Raw genomic sequence first — 18672 nt, forward strand, 5'->3', positions numbered from 1 at the left:
CTTGGACACAGTGCCGCAATCATCTGTTCCCGTGTGTTGGAAGAGGACTTTTTTATTTAATCACTGTAAATACTGACAGACAGATTGCAAGCATCTCTGATACTTCTAGAGATCACTTAAATGGCCCAAGTTGAGCTTTTAATGTTTCCATAAACCAGACATGTTCTGATTAATTAGTGTTTCAGGGTACAACATGGCTCATAGGTGAGCTAAGACAATAGGCATTATATTTTGAACCTTAATAAAATGAAGACATTATTTTAAAATGAAGACCTGTCTGAAAAGAATTTGAAAAAAGTGGAATGAGTGATGTGGCATGAATGATGAATAACCAGCTGATTACTTACAACAGGTTTAAAAATAAGTAAAGTTCTTAAAAAAGAAATGTATTTAAAGACGAATTAGCAACTCACCCTTTGTTTCTCAGCTGGTTCTGGTTAAATGTTGACCCAAAGGAGTCAGCATTTAACCAGAACCAGACATTCATCATGTTTGGCTCTGCATCAGTGGACTGATGTCAGAGGGGGATCAGACAGGGAAGGAAGGTTTAATCACTGCAATAACGGCTTGAATTCCGCTGTTTGTTTATACAGCTTCATATCCAGCCCTGCTCCAGGTCCCAGGGTCCTATAAAACAACCTCTCCAAACATGTCAGGGTATAATTAATCATTCTTTAACCACTTAAAGAAATTGCTGCATCCTGAAAGCCCCTGGGCCTGGATCTTCCCGGAACACGCAGGAAAGTCTGAGAATGATGCACCAAGAGGAGAAACTCCAGCCACAGGAGAATCCTGCACGGCACTCCCATCTGGCTCAGATCCAGCCCTGAAAGAAGTGTGTTGTGAAAAAGAGTTCTTGTGAACGGGTCTCTCAAACTCCAAAGGCGCATGTTCAACTGGACACACAGGAGAGCCGGGAGCTTCCTGGGCGGGGACAGGTGTGCGACTGGCCAGAAGCTCCCCCCTGAGTTGGTCATTCAGACAGATTCTGACTAGAGCTGGATTTCTGCTGCAGGAGCCCACTGGTAGCAACGGGGCTCGGCTTGCTTTTAAAAAGCTACAGTATATCCACATCTCTCTCAGTTTCTGTCTGCCAGCGTGTCAGTTCCTCGCATCTCTTTCTGCTTTGCAACGTTGTTACCCCCTGTAACCTTCTCTAGGGTTAAAAGGGCCTGCAGAGTCTCCACCTTGCTCTAGTGTAAAGCATGTAGTGGTCAAGGCTTGGGAGAGGAGGTCAGAGATTTGTGGCCAGGTTGTCCTGGAGCTTCAGTGCTGCTGATGTTACAGTATCTTCTGACGCAGCCCACCAGGTACTCCTGCAGTACTCCTTTCCCCCTGCAAACGATTAAAAAAGCACTGAGCAATGGAAGTGGGTTTCCTTGCTGAATTGCTTATCTTACACATAAATACAAGAGAACGCAGATCCTGACACTGAAGGAAGGATCATCGGAGGCTGACAGTGCAGTCTGACAGCATTCCTGCCAGAGCGCTGGAGGTGCTGACTGTGGGAGCTCAGCGGAGGGCTTCAGTCTTGAAACTCTAGATCACTTTTGACTTTAAGACAAATAACTCAGATTTCTTTCTTTTTTTTTCTTTTCTCTATTCATTAAATATCAGGAATGATCACTCACTCCTTCAAAAAAGTAGACATCTCTTTTTTTTTCTCCAAAGAGTTGCTTCTTGTTTTGAAATACTATCCTTAGCTAAGAGGATGCAAAGCAAAGCCTGAAGCCACTGCAGACGCAAGGAACTCCGGCTGAGCAAGATTTAAACACATTGTCATTGCTCATGAACACGCACAACCCCTCCCCCTCCCCTGTCTCCTGCCCAGGGGAGAAACCGCACCTGCAAAATGGTCTCGTGCCGCCTAGCGAGATCATGTCGGCTGTACGCACTGTGTTCAGGTAAGAGAACGCGGCCTGAGCTCCACCGTGGTGAGGAGGGAGTCTGGGCTTTTCACTGGCCGGCCGTGAAGAGTGAACTGCACCCTGCTGTAACGAAGGGGCAAAGACCGCGATTGTCGCGCATCTCCACAACCGGAATGAGCCACAGAAACTCAGCCCTCGCTTCATGGACAGCACGTGAAAGCGGGGAGTGGGTCATTTCGCCTGCATCACGTGAGAAGGAAAAATAAAAATCCCTTTTTGTTTGTATTCTTGACCCATCAACAATAATAGTGAGGAGTGATTTTTTCCAGCCTACCTCAGATCCCACTGATGTCTCTAGGGGGATTTTTATTTGGTTTAGCAGTTTCATCATCATTACCTGGGAAATGTTTTTTTTCCATTTTTCCCATTTTAGTAAAAGTATGTTTCCAGAATAGTGCAGGCCTCTCATCACACATATTTAACAGGGTGATTGATATTTGTTTGGAGAAGAGATCTTGTTTTTTTTATCCGAGGCAAGTCAGTGTATTGTTTAGCTTAATATTAAAATGATTTCTGGAGTAAGTAACTTAACTTTGGAAAGTGTGTGTTTTTCAGTAACATCATGTTCTTAAGCTAACTATGAATGGGTTCTCTATTTAATAATGTTAAGACAGTTAAGCCATTTACTTCACTTGACTTTTCTCTCATAACAACACCAAAAAGGTGAATAAAATAAACGATTTCAGTTGTTTCTGTTGCAAATGGAGGTGAATCCCAGCATGTGCAGTTGCTAATTAACCTAGCAGTGTGGCTGTGGGAGGAAACACGAGCACCTGGAGGAAATGTACGCAAACACAGAGAGAACATTCAAACTCAATGCAGATAGCACCCCAGGACCCCCGCACTGATACCCACTGCACTGCCATGATGCCCTCCAGTGTGGAAACTATTACAGCTTATCATTGCAAAAGCAAACTTTCCGAAAGGTTCAGAGAATGGGGCTCTCTGTACACGGAGTGCACTACACTACAAAGTCACAACACGTTCCTACTCCAGAAAATAAATGCCTTAAAAAACTTCATTTTGTGTCTTGCAGAACATTTAGTGAATCTGCTCAGGAAACAGCATGGAACTCAGATTAGATAGAACGCTGTGCCTGCAGCTACCCGGGTAAAGAAAACACTTCATTCTATTAAAAAAACACAGATTTTAGAGTGTAGGATTTGAGGCATACAGAGGGGAAGAAGACCCAGCCATTTGCACTTAAATCGCAGCAGAGTTAGTTTGGGTGTTTATTAGCAGGAAAAAATCTACAGCTCTAAACAAACACTTCAGCAGTCAAGATCATCTTCCTGTGTTTATCATTAATGTTATTTAATGTCTGTCTCTAATCTCTAAATTGGGAATATGCATTTTTTGAAAACTTGAGAAATGTATGGCTTAAGAAATGCATACATTTGCATACATTAGAGTGTGATAACAAAGGCGATGACATTTGTTTTCAAGTGGACTGTTTTTAACGAACAATGATTTACCAGTTCACCACGGGGGTGTGGCAGCTGGTGCGGACTCTCAGCTCTGGGGTCCTGGGTTCGAATCTGGCCTGTGTTGCCCTCTGTCCCCTGTGTGGAGTCTCACGATCGTCTGCGGCCACATGGACTTTCTCCGCTGTCTCTCCGCTTTCCTCACCCGGTCCAGACACAGGCTGTCTCGGACAGGTCTAATCAGCGATCAAGTGGATTTATCAGTCAGGCTGGGAAATATTGATGCAGATGTTTAAGTTCAGAAATACACTTCAGGAAACATTCCTGTAGGTGGAGACTGTGGTTGAAATCAGTTCAATACATTAGTCTATATCAGTATTTCTGTTTTTGTCAGTATTTATATTTGCTGTAAAGAGGGGTTTCATGTTACCCGTTCAGTATGAGCATGAGCACTATAATATCACCTGACCTGTTAACCTGGCTCCTCTCCTCTCTGAGTTTGAACAATTCAGCTGGTGATGTTAAAGTCTCACTTTCCTCCTCGATGTTCTGTGCAGTGGGGCTGCTGGTGCAGAATGCCTGTCGTGTGTCTCCTAGGTGGGGCAGCATTTCATTATGGCACCAAGCTGATCCCTTCCTATATACTTTATAGGGAATATTTTGGATGTCAAGCACTGTAGTAATGCAAGGAATTATTATTATTATTATTATTATTATTATTATTATTATTATTATTATTATTACACATGTGAAGCAATCTTAGCAGGAATTTTAAAACTATTGCAGTAAATAATTAAATTGATTAAATTGATTTCTTTCCAGGCAGTAAAGTAGTTAAGTAGTTACATTTTTTATGTATTTAGGTGTTTTGCATCTTCATTGAAAGATAACAGACTAGTCCTTTGACTGCTTAAAGCCCTTTTCCTAGGCAGTACCAACAGCTAAGAAAGAAGATGACTTGTAAATGCAGCCATTTCACTTCACAGTGAATTACAGCTAAGTAAATTTGAGTTCACGCCCTACATTTCCATGAAGCAGTGAATTTTATTTTAAGGATGCTTGCAGATCTGGTGTCTGTTGACACTTCGCTGTGTGTTAGAATGGTAAGTCCACGAACACAGATGAGCACTTATAGAATCACTCCAGTACTCCTGAACTAGAAGTATTGACAGATGATTAAGAAATATTCCAAAGACACAATGTCCCAGCCATCCAACTAAAATTGTACACAGCCAATTCAGTTTGGCCAGGAAATCAAGTCTAATCTCTTAATAGACTAATGTTGGCTAGGAAATTCAGCAGTTTTAGTCTTAATTCCTTTTTGCGGCAGATTCTCTGTGGGCATGTACAACAAGGCTGGAACATTTAATAATGTATGATGAGATCTGGAGTGTATTTCCCTGGAATTTCCAGTCCTGAAGCACAGAACATTATGAATATACAGAGGAGTGTATTTCTGAGCAAACCACTGTTTGATTTGGCTCGACAGAAATCACTTGGCTTCATCAGTTCTACTGCAGGGCTGATCTAATGCAGATATTACTAATGAAGCCAGATTAAACACTTTAAAAAAAGCATTATTTTAAATTGGTGCAAAAGCACACAGGATACTGCATGCCAAGATCTTGACTGGCGGAAATTTAAGACTAATTCTCTGCAATAATCTGCAAAGCCATAACAATGAATACCTTTCCCAAACAGATCCAGACCATCCGCAGTTCCTGAGATTCAAAGTGCCTTTCTCCTCTGTAAAAGATTCTCAAATCATTGTTGGGTCTGGCAGCAGCACAACCAAGACTGCCCAGAGAATTTCCTTGGCTGGAACATTCTCATTGTATCTGCAAACACTGGTCTTGTGTGTCTGCAGTGCAACTCACCCCAACAATCAGAAACCAGTCATAGTATGTCCTGTACGTAGATTATTCCATAAAACCACCGTAGCTTTTATGTACATGCGTTTCCATTCAGTGCCTCCTTTTCTTGGTGGGTATTGTCTGTGTTCCTAAATGCTGCTCTGGGATTTCTTGACCTCTTGCATGTAAGTTCAAGCGCCATGTATCTGTTATCAATGGTAATAAATCCTCAAGTCTTCTCTTGCCAACTGTAAGAGATGACACAGTGTCCTTCCTCGGTTGAGAGTGAGGGGACAAAAAATACTCTCAGTGTTCATCATGTGCAACCACTCGAAGACCTTGTTTCTTTTCATCTTTTCTGCCCTGATATAGACTACAAATAAATTACAAAACTGCTAGAACAAATACTTTCCAGATGGTAAGAAACAAGGAAAAAAAATGAAACTCTGTGGAATCAGAATCACATATCAAGATAACATGAATCCAAGTGAAATTGAACTGCTCTGGAGAATGCCTTAAGCCCTGAGTGGTTATCTTAGATAAGCAACAGAAAAAAAAAACACAGAAGTGATTTCATGTTACGTGTGCTCTTTCTGATGTTTCACTACCCTGTTTTCAGAGATACCGTATGCAGCCACATGTCTGTAAAAGGTCAGTGATGTGTTGTGAGAGCACGTCTTAGAAAACTGTGCTACAGGAATATACAGTAGCTCTTTATACAGTACTGTATATAGTAACTGTATAGTATAAACTGTATATAATAATGCGAAAAGAAGGATGAATTCTGCTTTGCAGAGTTCGATTGGATGCTTGTGAATTCTCCGCAGATGCGCCTGTTTGAGTCCCCCTGCTGTGTGGTCTCTGGTGGACAATGACACTACTGGCCGGCTGGTGTTAATCACAGAAGAGCGATTTGCCTGCAGCTCATCTGCAGTGGAACCACTGCCAGTGGAACACAGCCTGTGGCCAGATTTAGAAATGACCTCTAGGTTCATCTGGCTCCTCTTGGTGTCCGTTCCCTCTGCTGTTCAGTGGATGGAAACACTGATGCAGTGTCACAATGATGTCATTAATTCCCAGCCAGGGAACAAAGGGAGGAGCTCCTGGTGTGCCTGCTGTGGCAGAGAGCAGCAAGAGTGGGAAGAGAAATCTGTGCACACTGTGCTGCTCAGGTTTGGTTTGGTGAGCTCAAACAGTTAAAAGGCATTCAATACAAACGTATAATATGTCTTTAACATTTACAATATACAGTACACCATACACGTGTTTATATTGTTAAATGTATAGTATTGTATATAAACACAGTATATGTCTTATCCGGGGCTCTGGAGAACTGAATCATAAACACATTTTCCAAACTGAGATTTTATTTTTCATGATACCAGTCTGGCTCTTTCTTGTTGTTTTGCTGGTTTTGTCGGGTCTGGAGCCTACATTCCTTGCCCTGGTCTTGGGGGAACTCCGTCTCTTCTGGGCTTTGTTCCAGCTGAGCCCTGTCTTCAGTGCTGATCGATGACTTTTTCTTCAGGCGCTGCTGAGCGTCAGAACTAGCCCAGCTTAAGGAATATGCACACAGAGCTGTACACAGCCTCTCCTCAGCTTGCTGGCTGTCGTTTCTAGCCGAACAGCTCTTAACTCGTTGATCGGTTCATGATGAACAGACACTCACTGTGTGTGGGTTTTCCTTCTACAGAGGTCCATGTGGTCACATTTCAGGCAGCACAGTTCGAAAAAAATGAGAGACCGGCGCAGGGCTGATAACCAAGTACAAATCCTATTGTTCTTCTAGAGATGAGAGCAAATGTAGAAACATGCCAGCAAGGAGCCTGAGACCCAAGCCCAGAAGAGAGTGTTTGCTGCTGTGAGAGGTGTTGGTGGACCAGTAGGGGGCGCTCCTCCCTCTCGTGTGCCGGTATGTGCTGTGACAGCGGGGGAGGAGTCCGTCCCTCCTGAGAAGCACGGCGGGGTCATTTAGGATCAAATATTCTGTATTATTACAGTTCACTTAAACCGTAGTACTGCTAGACAAACGTTTGTTTAATATCCATTTTTTGTATGTGCCACATTAAAGAGTTTTGTTCGTGACGTTGCTTTTCGATAGGACTGTAAAACAAAAATGTTTCAGTGTGCACGGCGCTTCGTGAGGGGCCGTGCATTAATAACAGCTACACTCCTATGATATATCCACCTTGCCAGTGTCTCGGAAGAGGGAACAGCCCCTCTAGGACTGTAATTGTTAATTACAGCTCACGTGCTCAGTAAAATCCCCGCGAGGCGGGTCCGCGCGGCTCGGGAACCTGCCGGGAGCCTCGCGCGCGCGCAGGTTCCGCTCACCTGAGATCACGCTGCGGCGCTCGCGTTTCATTGGCTCTGCTATCCGGTTGCCATGGTGACCCGCACCCCCCTCCCCGGATACCCGGTTGCTGTTTTCCATCATGGCTCCTGCGGCAGACAGGCCCGGGTTCTGGGGCCAGCCGACCTCGACCCTGGACTGGTGTGAAGAGAACTATGCCGTCTCCTTCTACATCGCCGAGTTCTGTGAGTAGGCCGGGGCCAGTCGGGCAGCCGCAGGAGCGCCGGGGGTGGGCGAGGGGCAGCGCCGGCTTGCCGGACCGGAGGCCCGGGTCTCCGCCAGCCGAGACCGCCGGCGCCGCCGCCGCCTCCAGAGGAGCGAGTGCTCGGCTGTGGATTTCTCCTTCTCGGGAAGAGCAAGAAGCGGAAGGAGCGTGAGGCAGCCGGCGAGCGTGATTGCACTGTGTCTAACCCCCCGCTCGCTTCCCACGCGTGGGTCGTGAGTCATGCCCGCCCGGGGGAGGCGGCGGCTGTGCGGTCCTGTCCGGTCCGGCCCGGCCCGGCTTTAATCCGGCCTGCGCTCAGTTCCGCGCTGGCTCTGTCGTCCACATCGTGACCCCCCTGAGCCTTTCTAACTGTCACACGCCACTTTGGATCTGGGGGTTCTGTGCAGCTAATTGAAGTGAAATCGAACCTCTCCCGCTTCCCAAGGCTGGATAAAAGTGTTTTCACCTGTTTTTCCTTCTTGATCAATAAAATATAAGCCAGTAAACATGAGCTAGAAGGTGTAGCCCGCTGTATAATCATAGCAGGAGTGAAAACCGGGACAGGAAAGGGGCAGTGAACACTGTAGTACGATGCGGTGATCTGAGGTTCAGGTTGGGTAACGCGGGTTTAAAATGAGACTTCCTGCAGTTAGGTATGAGTTGGACATGCATTTCAGTCGCATTGGACGGTGGTTTCACATGCAAACCGTAGTTGTGGGAGAGATCTTAAAGGGTGACGCGGGAGAAATATTTAGACACGTATTCAAGGTTACAGTTGGTGTTTAATTATGTTGTGAAATGTTTGGAAGAATGGCTGGAATACGCTGTCTTAGCTCTGTACCTGTCACCAGACTGCTTCAAGGCTTGTTTCAGTACAAGGGCTGACTCTGTATTTGGTGTTGAGGGTTATTAATTGGCTCCGAAAGAGGTTGTCAAGAGGAAGAGTGCTCAACAAAGAACAGGACGGAAACCGCCATGGCCTGAGACACACTGCCCTGCAGGGGTTAGAGAGCTGTCACTGTGGCTTCGCTGCGGTGCGAACTGAGCTCGGTCAGGGCTGGGTCTGCTCAGGGCCGCCTCCTGCTGCTCTGCCCTAGAATCGCCCACAGCAAGAGCTTCTAGGCCATGTGTCTGTGGCATGATGATTGTTGCAGTCGTTAGAAATGCCTCAGTCGAAATTGTGTTCATCAGTAAACGAGGCGACAGGGCGCTATCTCGGTGCTGGGGTGCAAGCTCTGAGCGCTCTGGGGTACTCTCTCTCTCTCTCTCTCTCTCTCTCTCTCTCTCTCTCTCTCTCTCTCTCTCTCTCTCTCTCTCTCTCTCTCTCTCTCTCTCTCTCTCTCTCTCAGCCGAGTGGCTGCAGGCCCACTTCAGCTCCTCTGTGACTGTAAAAGGTCAGACGGAGGTTTTGCTTCAGTGCGCTGTCTGGGTGGGGCAGAGGAACAGGAAAGTAAGTAGTGACAAGTAAAGACTGTGGGAAGCTAGTGATGATTAAAAAAAGACTCTCCTGTACAAGCACTCAAAACAAATGGCAAAATATAGTACTTATTGAAAACCCCCAGGAAGATGGTTTCAGCTGTTTTGTTGTCATAGCATTGTTTAGGCTTCAGCTTCTGGTATAAAATGCTTTGGCAAAGCAGAGAGTCTTACAGCTGTTCTCTCAGAGCTCTCCCGATCAGTGGTGTCAGCGTGAGCGTAGTCCAGTGACAGTGGAGTTTCAGAGGGGAAGTAACCAGCTTGATCTGCTGATGGAACTGAACTGAAGATCTACAGAGCAGAAACATTTCATTGTCTGGTACTGGATTCAGATGTTCTCATATTTGTGGTCTGTGTTGTATGTTTAAAATGACTCCTGTGCATAAGCACGTTTTCCACTTCATTAGAATACCATTATCAGATTTAACATGAGCATGCACTGCATGTTTTCTCAAAAGGCTTTGTGCTTTAGCCTTCATGCTTGCTTTGTTAAAATGTTGTGCTGGTTAGGTATTCTTTTTGAGCGGCATGAACCATGCTTGTTAGGATTTGGGTATTCAGGCATGACAACGTATCTCAGAAGCTTTTTGAAAAATTGTTAAACATAACTTTAACTTGCTGTGGATGTTGATAAGATCACATTCTCTGAGGTGGTTTTAATTTGCAGCGACATCTTATTTGACATTGGGTATGGGAAGACTGGGTCTAATTATGCTCCTACTGGCCTTTTTCAGCCATACCAATGGCCTAGCATTTAAAATGTAGTTGCCTGTCTAAAGCACAGAAGTCGTCGAAGCAGAAGTGTTACTTGCCTTGTGTTTTCTCTGGTCTTAATGGGCGCAAGGTTAAAACTAGTCTGAGCCTGGAAGGTTCTGGTTTCCTGAAAGTCTCCTGCATCATATGTTTCCTGGTCTGTGTAACACACAGTGAATCTTAGGATGGTTTTTAAGTAAATGCACTTTAAATACATGTGAGACATAATTCTCACTAGCACTAAAATGGGTGGCGAAGGAAAAAGACGCAGGACAGCGTAGCACTAAGCTCAGAAACGCCTCCCGGCTCCTGGCACCGAGCACGACGTGTGTTTCTCCAGCCAGCGGGAGTAACTATGGCAACTCCCTCCTGCAGCCGAGCCCTGCCAGTGAGCCCTGCTGCTTCCCGTTGAGCCCCACACCTCGACTCGTCAGCCCAGGACCCGGAGTCCTCTGGCAGGCTTAACAGCACTGTGCTCAGACTGAAAAAAGCACTTTAAAACACCAAAGAGATTTCTTTAGAGGCTAAAAGTAATATCTGAGTGGGGGGATTGGATTGAGTACTTATTAAATTCTTGTTGCCAATGTTGTGCAAAATGCATAGAGGTTTGTCCTTTTAAAGGTGTTTTTTGGTAGAATGTATACTTTGCTAGACTAGTGAGCCAATTAAAAGTTAATTAATGCTATATATAGTTTAACTTTATAACTCCATAGATATATAGTTAAATGCTTGCTTCTGTAGTTAACTTATTTAATTCATTTTTTCTTAATTAAAATTGTTAGTTCTATTACAATGTTAAAAATCTGAATACAGTTCTTAGAAACATATACATAAGGCCATCTAGCAAGTATATTTATTGCATATAATCAGTAAAACTTGTGACACATGCAGATTAACCCACAACACATCAGAATATCACACAGAAGCCCCCATGTTTTGCTGCTGTCTGAAGTGGATGGAAAAACACCTTTTTTCCTCCTTATATTGGTATGGTTTTGTGTGTTTTTTACAGAGTAAAACTTAATTTTGCTTGATAGCTGTTGTGCACACCTGCTGCTGCAGTAGTCTGCCAGTGGGGATGTGAACGATGTTCTTGACACGTTCTGTGAGCCTGCCTTCAGCTCAGAGCAACGTGGAAGAACTTTTTTTTTCCACACACTACAGAGGACGAGTCTTGGTAATGCTTTTTGGAACTGAAAACAAATGGTTAAAAAAACCCCTGCAATTCACAGGGCTCAGCTTTACAGGTGTGCATAGGGCCTGCAGCTGTACAAGGCAGTATCTGACACCCTCGGAGATCTGTCAGGTGTTGGTGCACATCTGTGGCTCTGGGGCGTTGCAGTATTCCCACTTCTCGAGCTCCAAGAGCTCATTAGCCAAGGAAGACCTGGGAGACTGTAATTGTTTTAGACAAGTAAAGGCAACTAGTTGTTTTTATTGAGGTATACAGAGACGTTGTGATACACTTATAACTACGTGGTAAAATGGAAATACTTTTATGGTGCCCTCAAGATAAATTTATAAAATAAAATCACAAGGGTCATATTTATTCACACCTCTAATTATTCCTTTAAATAAAATCCAGCAGTAACATTCTTGAGGCTTTGCTAAGAGAGAATCCACAAAAAACAGAAGCTACCAATTTCAGGTTTTTGTTATGACAGTGCTGGACACTGCCATTCAGAAGCGCCTGCTCTGTGGCAGGGACATGGTCAGCTTGCAGAGAATAATCCTCTGCTGTGGGTGCACCACAAAATGAGGTGAAAACAGAACCTTGTCTTGTAGGAGGTTTAACACTGAACCATTCAAAGGGACAAAGAACAGAAAAGCTTGTATTTTACTGCATGAAACAGTGGATTAGTTTGTATAAATTAAAATTAATTTCTGGACTTGGATAAATGGGATATAATGTGGTGGTAACACAAGTTAATTTTTTAAGTTTAAATGTGTGTCTATATGAAACCTTCTTTTTAATTTTAGTTTATTTGATTTATTTAGTTAAGTAATTATGAATAGTGCAAAGGAGTTTCTGTTCAGTAAAACTGATACTTTGGAAGGCAGCCAAAATGGAGAGACTGCAGTAGTTTTGTCTTCTGTGTAAAGCATTCTTTGTTTTTACCCTGGGAATAATGCTTAAATCTTCTGAACATCAGCAAATTAACACAATGTTGGCTATCATGCATGGGGTTTGATAGCTGTCCGAAAAGGGCATTATTGCACAGTGAAGAGTGAATAAAATGTTCATGTTGTAAGCATATAGTTATGAAATAAAAGGCATTTAATAGGCACTCTGATAATTACATTGGAGAACTTGTTCTTCTGCTGTTTTATTCAGAAATAGTTGCTTGATACAGATGATAAATCCTGCTTCAAATAAAAAAAACAACTCTCCTGTTTCTGTTTACACAGTAAACTAGCTTTTGGGGTTACATTTATAACTCACTAAGACAGCATTCAGATGTTCTGGTTTCACGAGGCCTCTTTGTTAGTTCACTGGATAAACTGTGTGCTGTGTTATTAGTCTGAATGCCCTCTGCCCTCTCTCTCTACAGGGAATACTGTGAGTAACCTGATCATGATACTACCTCCGATCTATGGTGCCATACAGACTGTCAGAGATGGCCTTGAGATCCGTTACGTTTTTGCGTATTTGGGTCTCACAGGTAAGCATGTTTCTTTCCACCATTGATTTTTCTGATGGAAACATTTGCACTTTTCTGTATGTGTATATTTGCCTTTAAATACATATGGAGTTAAGTGGCATTTGTCTTCATTCTAACTTAAGTACTTAGAAGACCAGTGTCTGGTCAGTAACGTTACTGTTAATGGTGTCTTCTATTTAGTTGCATGACTAGTTTTATTTATCCAAAAACAGGACACAAAGAGTCTGACAGTTAAAACAGTTAAAAAAAGGTTTCTAGGGGTATTTATCTAATTGCTTGATAGGCTGTGAAATGTTGCTTGTTTTTTAAAGCAGAGTGGAACAGGAAAGAGTGAAACTTCATCTAAATGTAGGTGTTTACAAATCATAAGCAAGAACAGTCATAGTTCTGTAGTGGTGTCTTTTACAGGACAGCTCTCATTAAATCTCTAAATGCCTCTGTACTGATTCTGAAAATTAAAAATGTAGAAAAATGTAAAGTCTGTTTCCTTTGTACATGTACATTTTAACGATAAATCCACAAATTGTAAGACTTTAGAAAAGGACATGAAGTTGCAGATATTTTAAATCAACTTGGCTTGAAGGTGGATTCAGAACAAACAGTAAGAAAAACAGAAATGGGAAACCAGAACTGGGGTTTTAAGAGTTCCTCCTTATGACCACTGGGATTAAAGTGCTTTAATCTGTGTTTGATTATATGAATAGTTGCAGTTAACAGTAACACAGCACAATATACAGTAAACTGGCTACTGGCAAAGAGCAGTCAACTTCATGCTCGCAAAATTAAAGATCCTTAGCAGTATTTGGATTCACAATTTAATGGTAATACTACAAGCACTGTATTAACAAGTCTGTTAAATGTGACCTGACCTTTGCTCTTTTCAGCCATGAATTTGATGTTCTTTTTTAGAAAGTAGTATTATGAATGCTAAGAATATGGTTCTGAAAAACATTGCGAGGAAGTGTGAAATTGCTTTTTTTTTAATAATGCCAAAAGACTAGTTAAACATGAGGCAGGAGGACGTGCTGATGTATGAACTATTAATAAAGAGTGTCTTTGTCAGTGAGGTCACCAGCTCGTCCTTATCATTTCACTCACAAAGGAATGGAATCGTTGCAATAGGTAACATGAAAGATTTCTTTTTCCTGCAGATTGAATCTCCTTTTTATAACCTTGAAAAAATTATTCTACTATGTTTAAAAAGTGAAAATTAATGCCTGTGAGTTTTTATTTTGCTGTGTGTATGAGGAATTTCACAATGTTTTGAAAGAGAAGAAAATGGAATAAATCAGAATTACTGTTCTGTGTAGTAGTGGAAGTACACTGAGAATTAATCTCAGGATTAATATCTGTGATTCCTTATTATGGCACTTTATTTGACAAATTCCAAAAATATATAAATGCACGTTGACCTTGGGATTTAATTTTTTGTTTACTGCCCACAGGCAGTGCTCTTAGTTTAAATGGCTGAAGTGTTTTGTGTATCTGCAAAGTGCCAAGTATTCCTGATTTTAGATTGGCTTTTTAAGGCAATTCCCACTTTTGTTTGGAAGGAAATTCAAGTCGCTGCGGGGAGGGCAATGTTATTAGTTGTTTTTTTTCTTTTCCAGTATTTACAGAAACAGTGTGTAGCTGGGGCTATTGACTTTCTGTGCCCTTGAAATGCAGTAGTTGTAACACATTCGATGACTACATCGAGTTATACACGTGAACAGGCAGTGTCACATGGCAGCCGTTAAACATCTTTCATGTCAGATTGCTTTATTTGTTTGCAGCATGACATATACTTCAAAGTAAGTTTGGTAATTTCTTCAAGGTTTCTGTTACTATTTGGCAGTCTTGGTTTCACATATGACAGTTGTCTAAAGGGTGTGTTGGATGCAGATTGATTCTAAAGAGCTCACCCCTGCTGTTAAGAATGATTTTTGCTTATTCGTCTCTTGAATTTGAATTTTGTTCTGATGATTTGGCCTATAGTAAAATTTTAAGTGTTTAATGTTCTTATTTTTATTCCATCCTACACCTTAACTAGTTTTATGATCATTGAAGTAGATCGAGAATTCATGTCTTAATCTTGTGCTAATTCAGAGATGCTCTAAAATCTGCAGGAACCGAGTGCTCAAGAGCTAGGTTGCTTACCCCTGACGTAAAGGCTGTGCATAGAAAATTTGCTGTTTGTGAAGTCTGTCTTAATTTTAATAAATTTTCTTCTGTAGCAGCCCCTGCAAGACCTTCTTAAGGCATTGCCTTTTTTTTGCTATTATAAACAGAATAGATCAACCATCATTTAAGATAAATAGCACAAACTCAGTCACCCTTTTCAGTAATTTCCATATGTATTTCCATACTAGAAATACATATTAGTATCTGACAACCATAACAATTTTTTTTTAACTTATCAGTTTCAATTCCACTACGTATCCAGGTCTTTACTTTCTCTAACACCCTGCAGGGCTTGTGACCTTCTCAGGTTTACGCTTGGGTTTGATAAGTATTTTTTCTGTTCCTGCCCAGTGCCTGATCACCTTGCAGTGCTGCTTAACACTAATATGTTTAAACGACACCTGTGTGTTCCAGGCTGTCAGTTGTATCTTCCTGTAGCTCTTGCTCTGTATTGCACTACTCTTGTTTTTGGTTCTGAGTTTGGTAATGAAACACCTTAACTCACGTTTAATAAGGGCACCTATTAAGCAAATAAAAGGCCTTGCTAAAGTACTGTACAGATGAACTGATTCTGCCATGCTAAACAGGAACATTGCCTGTTCCAAGAATTACCTTGTACTGTTTTTGTCCTGTTATATTTTCTCTTTTTGCGGAATTTTGCGCAGTTTTGATTACTTGATTACATGTTATTTATGTTATGTTATTACATTTTACTGTTATTGCTATTGTGTTACTGTCTATTGTCTTATCTTCTGTCCTATTTATATAATGCACCTGAGTGACTAATGAGAAACACTTTTCATTATACTATGCACCTGTGTAAGTTTAATGACAATAAAGTTGAATTGAGTTATCTCTTTGGCATCCCACCCAGCATCCTGTTCTGCATTAGCTTCTGGGTTGTCCTGACTCCTGTCAGAAACAGGCATCCCTCTAACACTAAGTGGATGAATCTTTATTCTGCCATAAGTATTTATGTCAACGTTTATCAATAACATTTTTTCACTTGGTCAGCCCTAAGAATGGTATAAAGCTGAAGGGTTGGTATAATAAAAAAGGTTGTGCTCATGAAACATCCTTCACCTAAAATTGCAGTGCAGCTATTGCCAGGTGCCTAGTGAGAAGCTGATAGCAGTTGAACAGGCCTCGTGTTCCAGCATCATTGAGTTCTGTTTGTACAGTACGTGTCGACTCCCTGTGCACTGAAAGCTTGGCAGCATGCCATCTACCTTTATCACAGCTCCACAGCTAACAGATCATGGCCTGCATGTGTTTATATCTGTTCTGCAGTCAAGCTGCAGTGTATGGAAGTTGTCTGGTTTTCTAAACATTTTCCATAAATTTGAAAATGTACTCTGTCAGATACTTTCATCTTGATGACGTACTCCAAAAGTTTTATTTGGTGTGGCGTAATATTTGAATATGTTACCGAGCTGTTCAACAGAAGTTATGAAGTTAAAACACAGGAAGAAATGAATAAGGCAAATCGATCTGTTGTACTTTGTCTCCTTAAGGGTTCAACATTAAAGTGTAACATACTATGTTGACTTTTTCCGCCCATAATTCAATTTAAATTTACTTTTAATCCCAAAATGGGGCAGTCTAATAAGGCATATTCAGTTTTCTGTCCTGAATCCTTATTATTTAATTCTATTACGTTTGTTCTGAACTTTTAAGTACTTGAAGAATTGAGCTTTGTTATTTTTAATGATTTTTCCCTGATCCCAGTGTCACCTAGAATAAAACAAATCCTTTTGTACAATCCATGAAGAGTTGTACATTCAGACAAACCCATATAACCCATTATTATTATTATTATTATTATTATTATTATTATTATTATTATTAGTCAGTGAGGAAAGAAGTACATCATGCTTACATAAAGTACTTCCTAACGTCATGTTAGCATCATCATGTAATTTACATTATGCTAGACTTTTGCTCACTTGCTATGTTAAAAAAACAGTTTATACTGAATGTGTTTGCACGTGTGTAATTTTAATGGTACTGTGCTATGCTTTTAATTTATTGTGATTTGTGTAGTATAAAGTATTCGCTGTCAAATGTACATATACATACAGGATGTATTAACCATGATACACTGGTGTCACCAGCTGTCCTTGGCTTGTTGCTTGTGCCTGGTGTTTAGTGACATTTCTCATCTGTTTGCAGCGGTTGGTATTGGCTCTTGGTGCTTCCACATGACACTGCAGTATGAAATGCAGGTGAGATGCTTTTCTGTTTATTTAACAACTCTAAGGTGTGCAATCCAGCAGTTTTCCATGATGGAAATTTAGGTCCAATTGTCTGACCTGGAGATCAGCAGTATATGTGTAATTAATACTTGCTGTACTGCTACAATATAGCACTATACTCCCATAGATCGACAAGCTGCAATGCCCTCAGGTTCTCCCCTCCTGGATGCCCCTGGGCACTGTCAGTGTCCTGTCACTGCAGGGATGTGCTGGTCTGATTCTTTCAGCTCTGCTCCCTTGTTACCAAGCAGCAGATTCTCTCTGTTCTTCTGTCTTCAACATGTGTAAGCTCTCTTGCATGCTTTTGTTCACACTTTTATCACTCTGTGGCTTACAGTGCCGTACAGTATATAGACAAATGCAAACTTCCTCACTTAGAAAAAGGTAAAAACTCTAAATGTAAGACCTCCAGCCTTTTTGTGTGATGGATCCAGAACTGTTTTTCTTGTTTTAGTATATGTTAATGTTTTAATTCCATTGTCTCATCCTTTTTTGTCAAGGAAGAGCATGTGACAAGTGCTGTCTTGCATTCTTTCTGAGGGATAAAAGCCTTCCTTGTAATTGAAATCGAGGGCCAAGGCTTAGAAGACTTTTTTTAATAGCATTGAGTAACTCCCTGAATTTACAAGGGTGTGTAAATCCTCTGTATCATTCATGTTATATTACAAATCATCATACTTTGTCAGACGTAGCTGCTTCAAGAACATCAGTAAATATTTAGATAAATACCAACTGTATCCATGCTGTTTCTTTGTTGGAGCTCCTTTTCCAATGTTTCTTACTACATGAGTGGAATGCTGTTACTCATTTCAGTGTTTTTAATTCTCTCCCCTGCTATTGTGTGAGCTCTGTTATATAGCACTCCAAATTTCTGCATGATCAAAATTCTTTGCCTAACTTGTAACTTTTCATGTTAGTTTCTGCCAGAGGAATTGCCAGATTATTTGAAATTTGGATGGTTTCTTGCTGTTGTCATAGATTTTGGTCTTACTTTTAACTCACTCACAGTAGGTGTATCTATAAGGGATGCCACTGCATATTCACTTATTAATGAAATGAACAGAGGAAGAGAATTGATTTAGATAACTAGAAAGAATATGAATCTAATGATTGGTTATAGATCTTTTTCATTCTTCCAGTAGAGGCTCAGATGTAGATTTGGGAGTTATCTGCGCTAAATTCTTACGAGTGAGGGAAGGGGGCTGGTGATATCCATTGAACCTGGCCTATAATGCTTAATGCAAGCATCCAGCTCTTCATGACTTTCAATACCCCTGTTACTGTATATGTTCTAAATCAATAAAATCAAAATAATTGGACTAAATACCTCCTCTGGCCTCTTTAATCAGTCCTCAGCAGTTTTAAAGTGAAAGATGTGGAGACGTAGCCCTTGAGAGCCAGAGTTCAGCACTGAGTCTGCTTGGTATTCTGTTGCTTCCCCTGTGTGTAGCTGTCTTATTGATCTGGGTCTTGACCATCACGATAACACTAAAATACCCAGAGTTTCTAGATCAGATAAAGGACACAAAGACTTTTGTTAAGGGGAAACCCAACTCTAATGCAAGTGGATTTTTCTTTCAGAACTACCTTAAGAGTAAC

The 18672-nt window shown here is 41.5% G+C and overlaps 1 protein-coding gene and 2 long non-coding RNA genes across 3 annotated transcripts in view; 1 reads left to right on the plus strand and 2 right to left on the minus strand.

Annotated features, from left to right (window-relative positions):
- Positions 1-168: 168 nt before the first annotated feature.
- LOC148657710 (uncharacterized) lies at positions 169-3984 on the minus strand. The gene is made up of 2 exons (XR_015939970.1): positions 3404-3984; positions 169-1335 (listed from the first exon to the last, which is right to left on the minus strand). It is a non-coding gene; the product is annotated as an uncharacterized LOC148657710 (long non-coding RNA).
- Positions 3985-6411: 2427 nt separating this feature from the next.
- LOC148657711 (uncharacterized) lies at positions 6412-7637 on the minus strand. The gene is made up of 2 exons (XR_015939971.1): positions 7540-7637; positions 6412-7154 (listed from the first exon to the last, which is right to left on the minus strand). It is a non-coding gene; the product is annotated as an uncharacterized LOC148657711 (long non-coding RNA).
- acer3 (alkaline ceramidase 3) overlaps positions 7288-18672 on the plus strand; it is a 29380-nt gene continuing 17995 nt past the window's right edge. Inside the window, exons 1-3 of the mRNA XM_088638355.1 lie at positions 7288-7743; positions 12545-12655; positions 16991-17043. Of these exons, the coding sequence (XP_088494481.1) occupies positions 7641-7743; positions 12545-12655; positions 16991-17043 (267 nt within the window). The 5' untranslated portion in view covers positions 7288-7640. The remainder of the gene's footprint in view (positions 7744-12544; positions 12656-16990; positions 17044-18672) is intronic.

This window comes from Lepisosteus platostomus, chromosome 7, assembly GCF_059453375.1.
Source record: "Lepisosteus platostomus isolate fLepPlt1 chromosome 7, fLepPlt1.hap1, whole genome shotgun sequence".
NCBI lineage: Eukaryota > Metazoa > Chordata > Actinopteri > Semionotiformes > Lepisosteidae > Lepisosteus > Lepisosteus platostomus.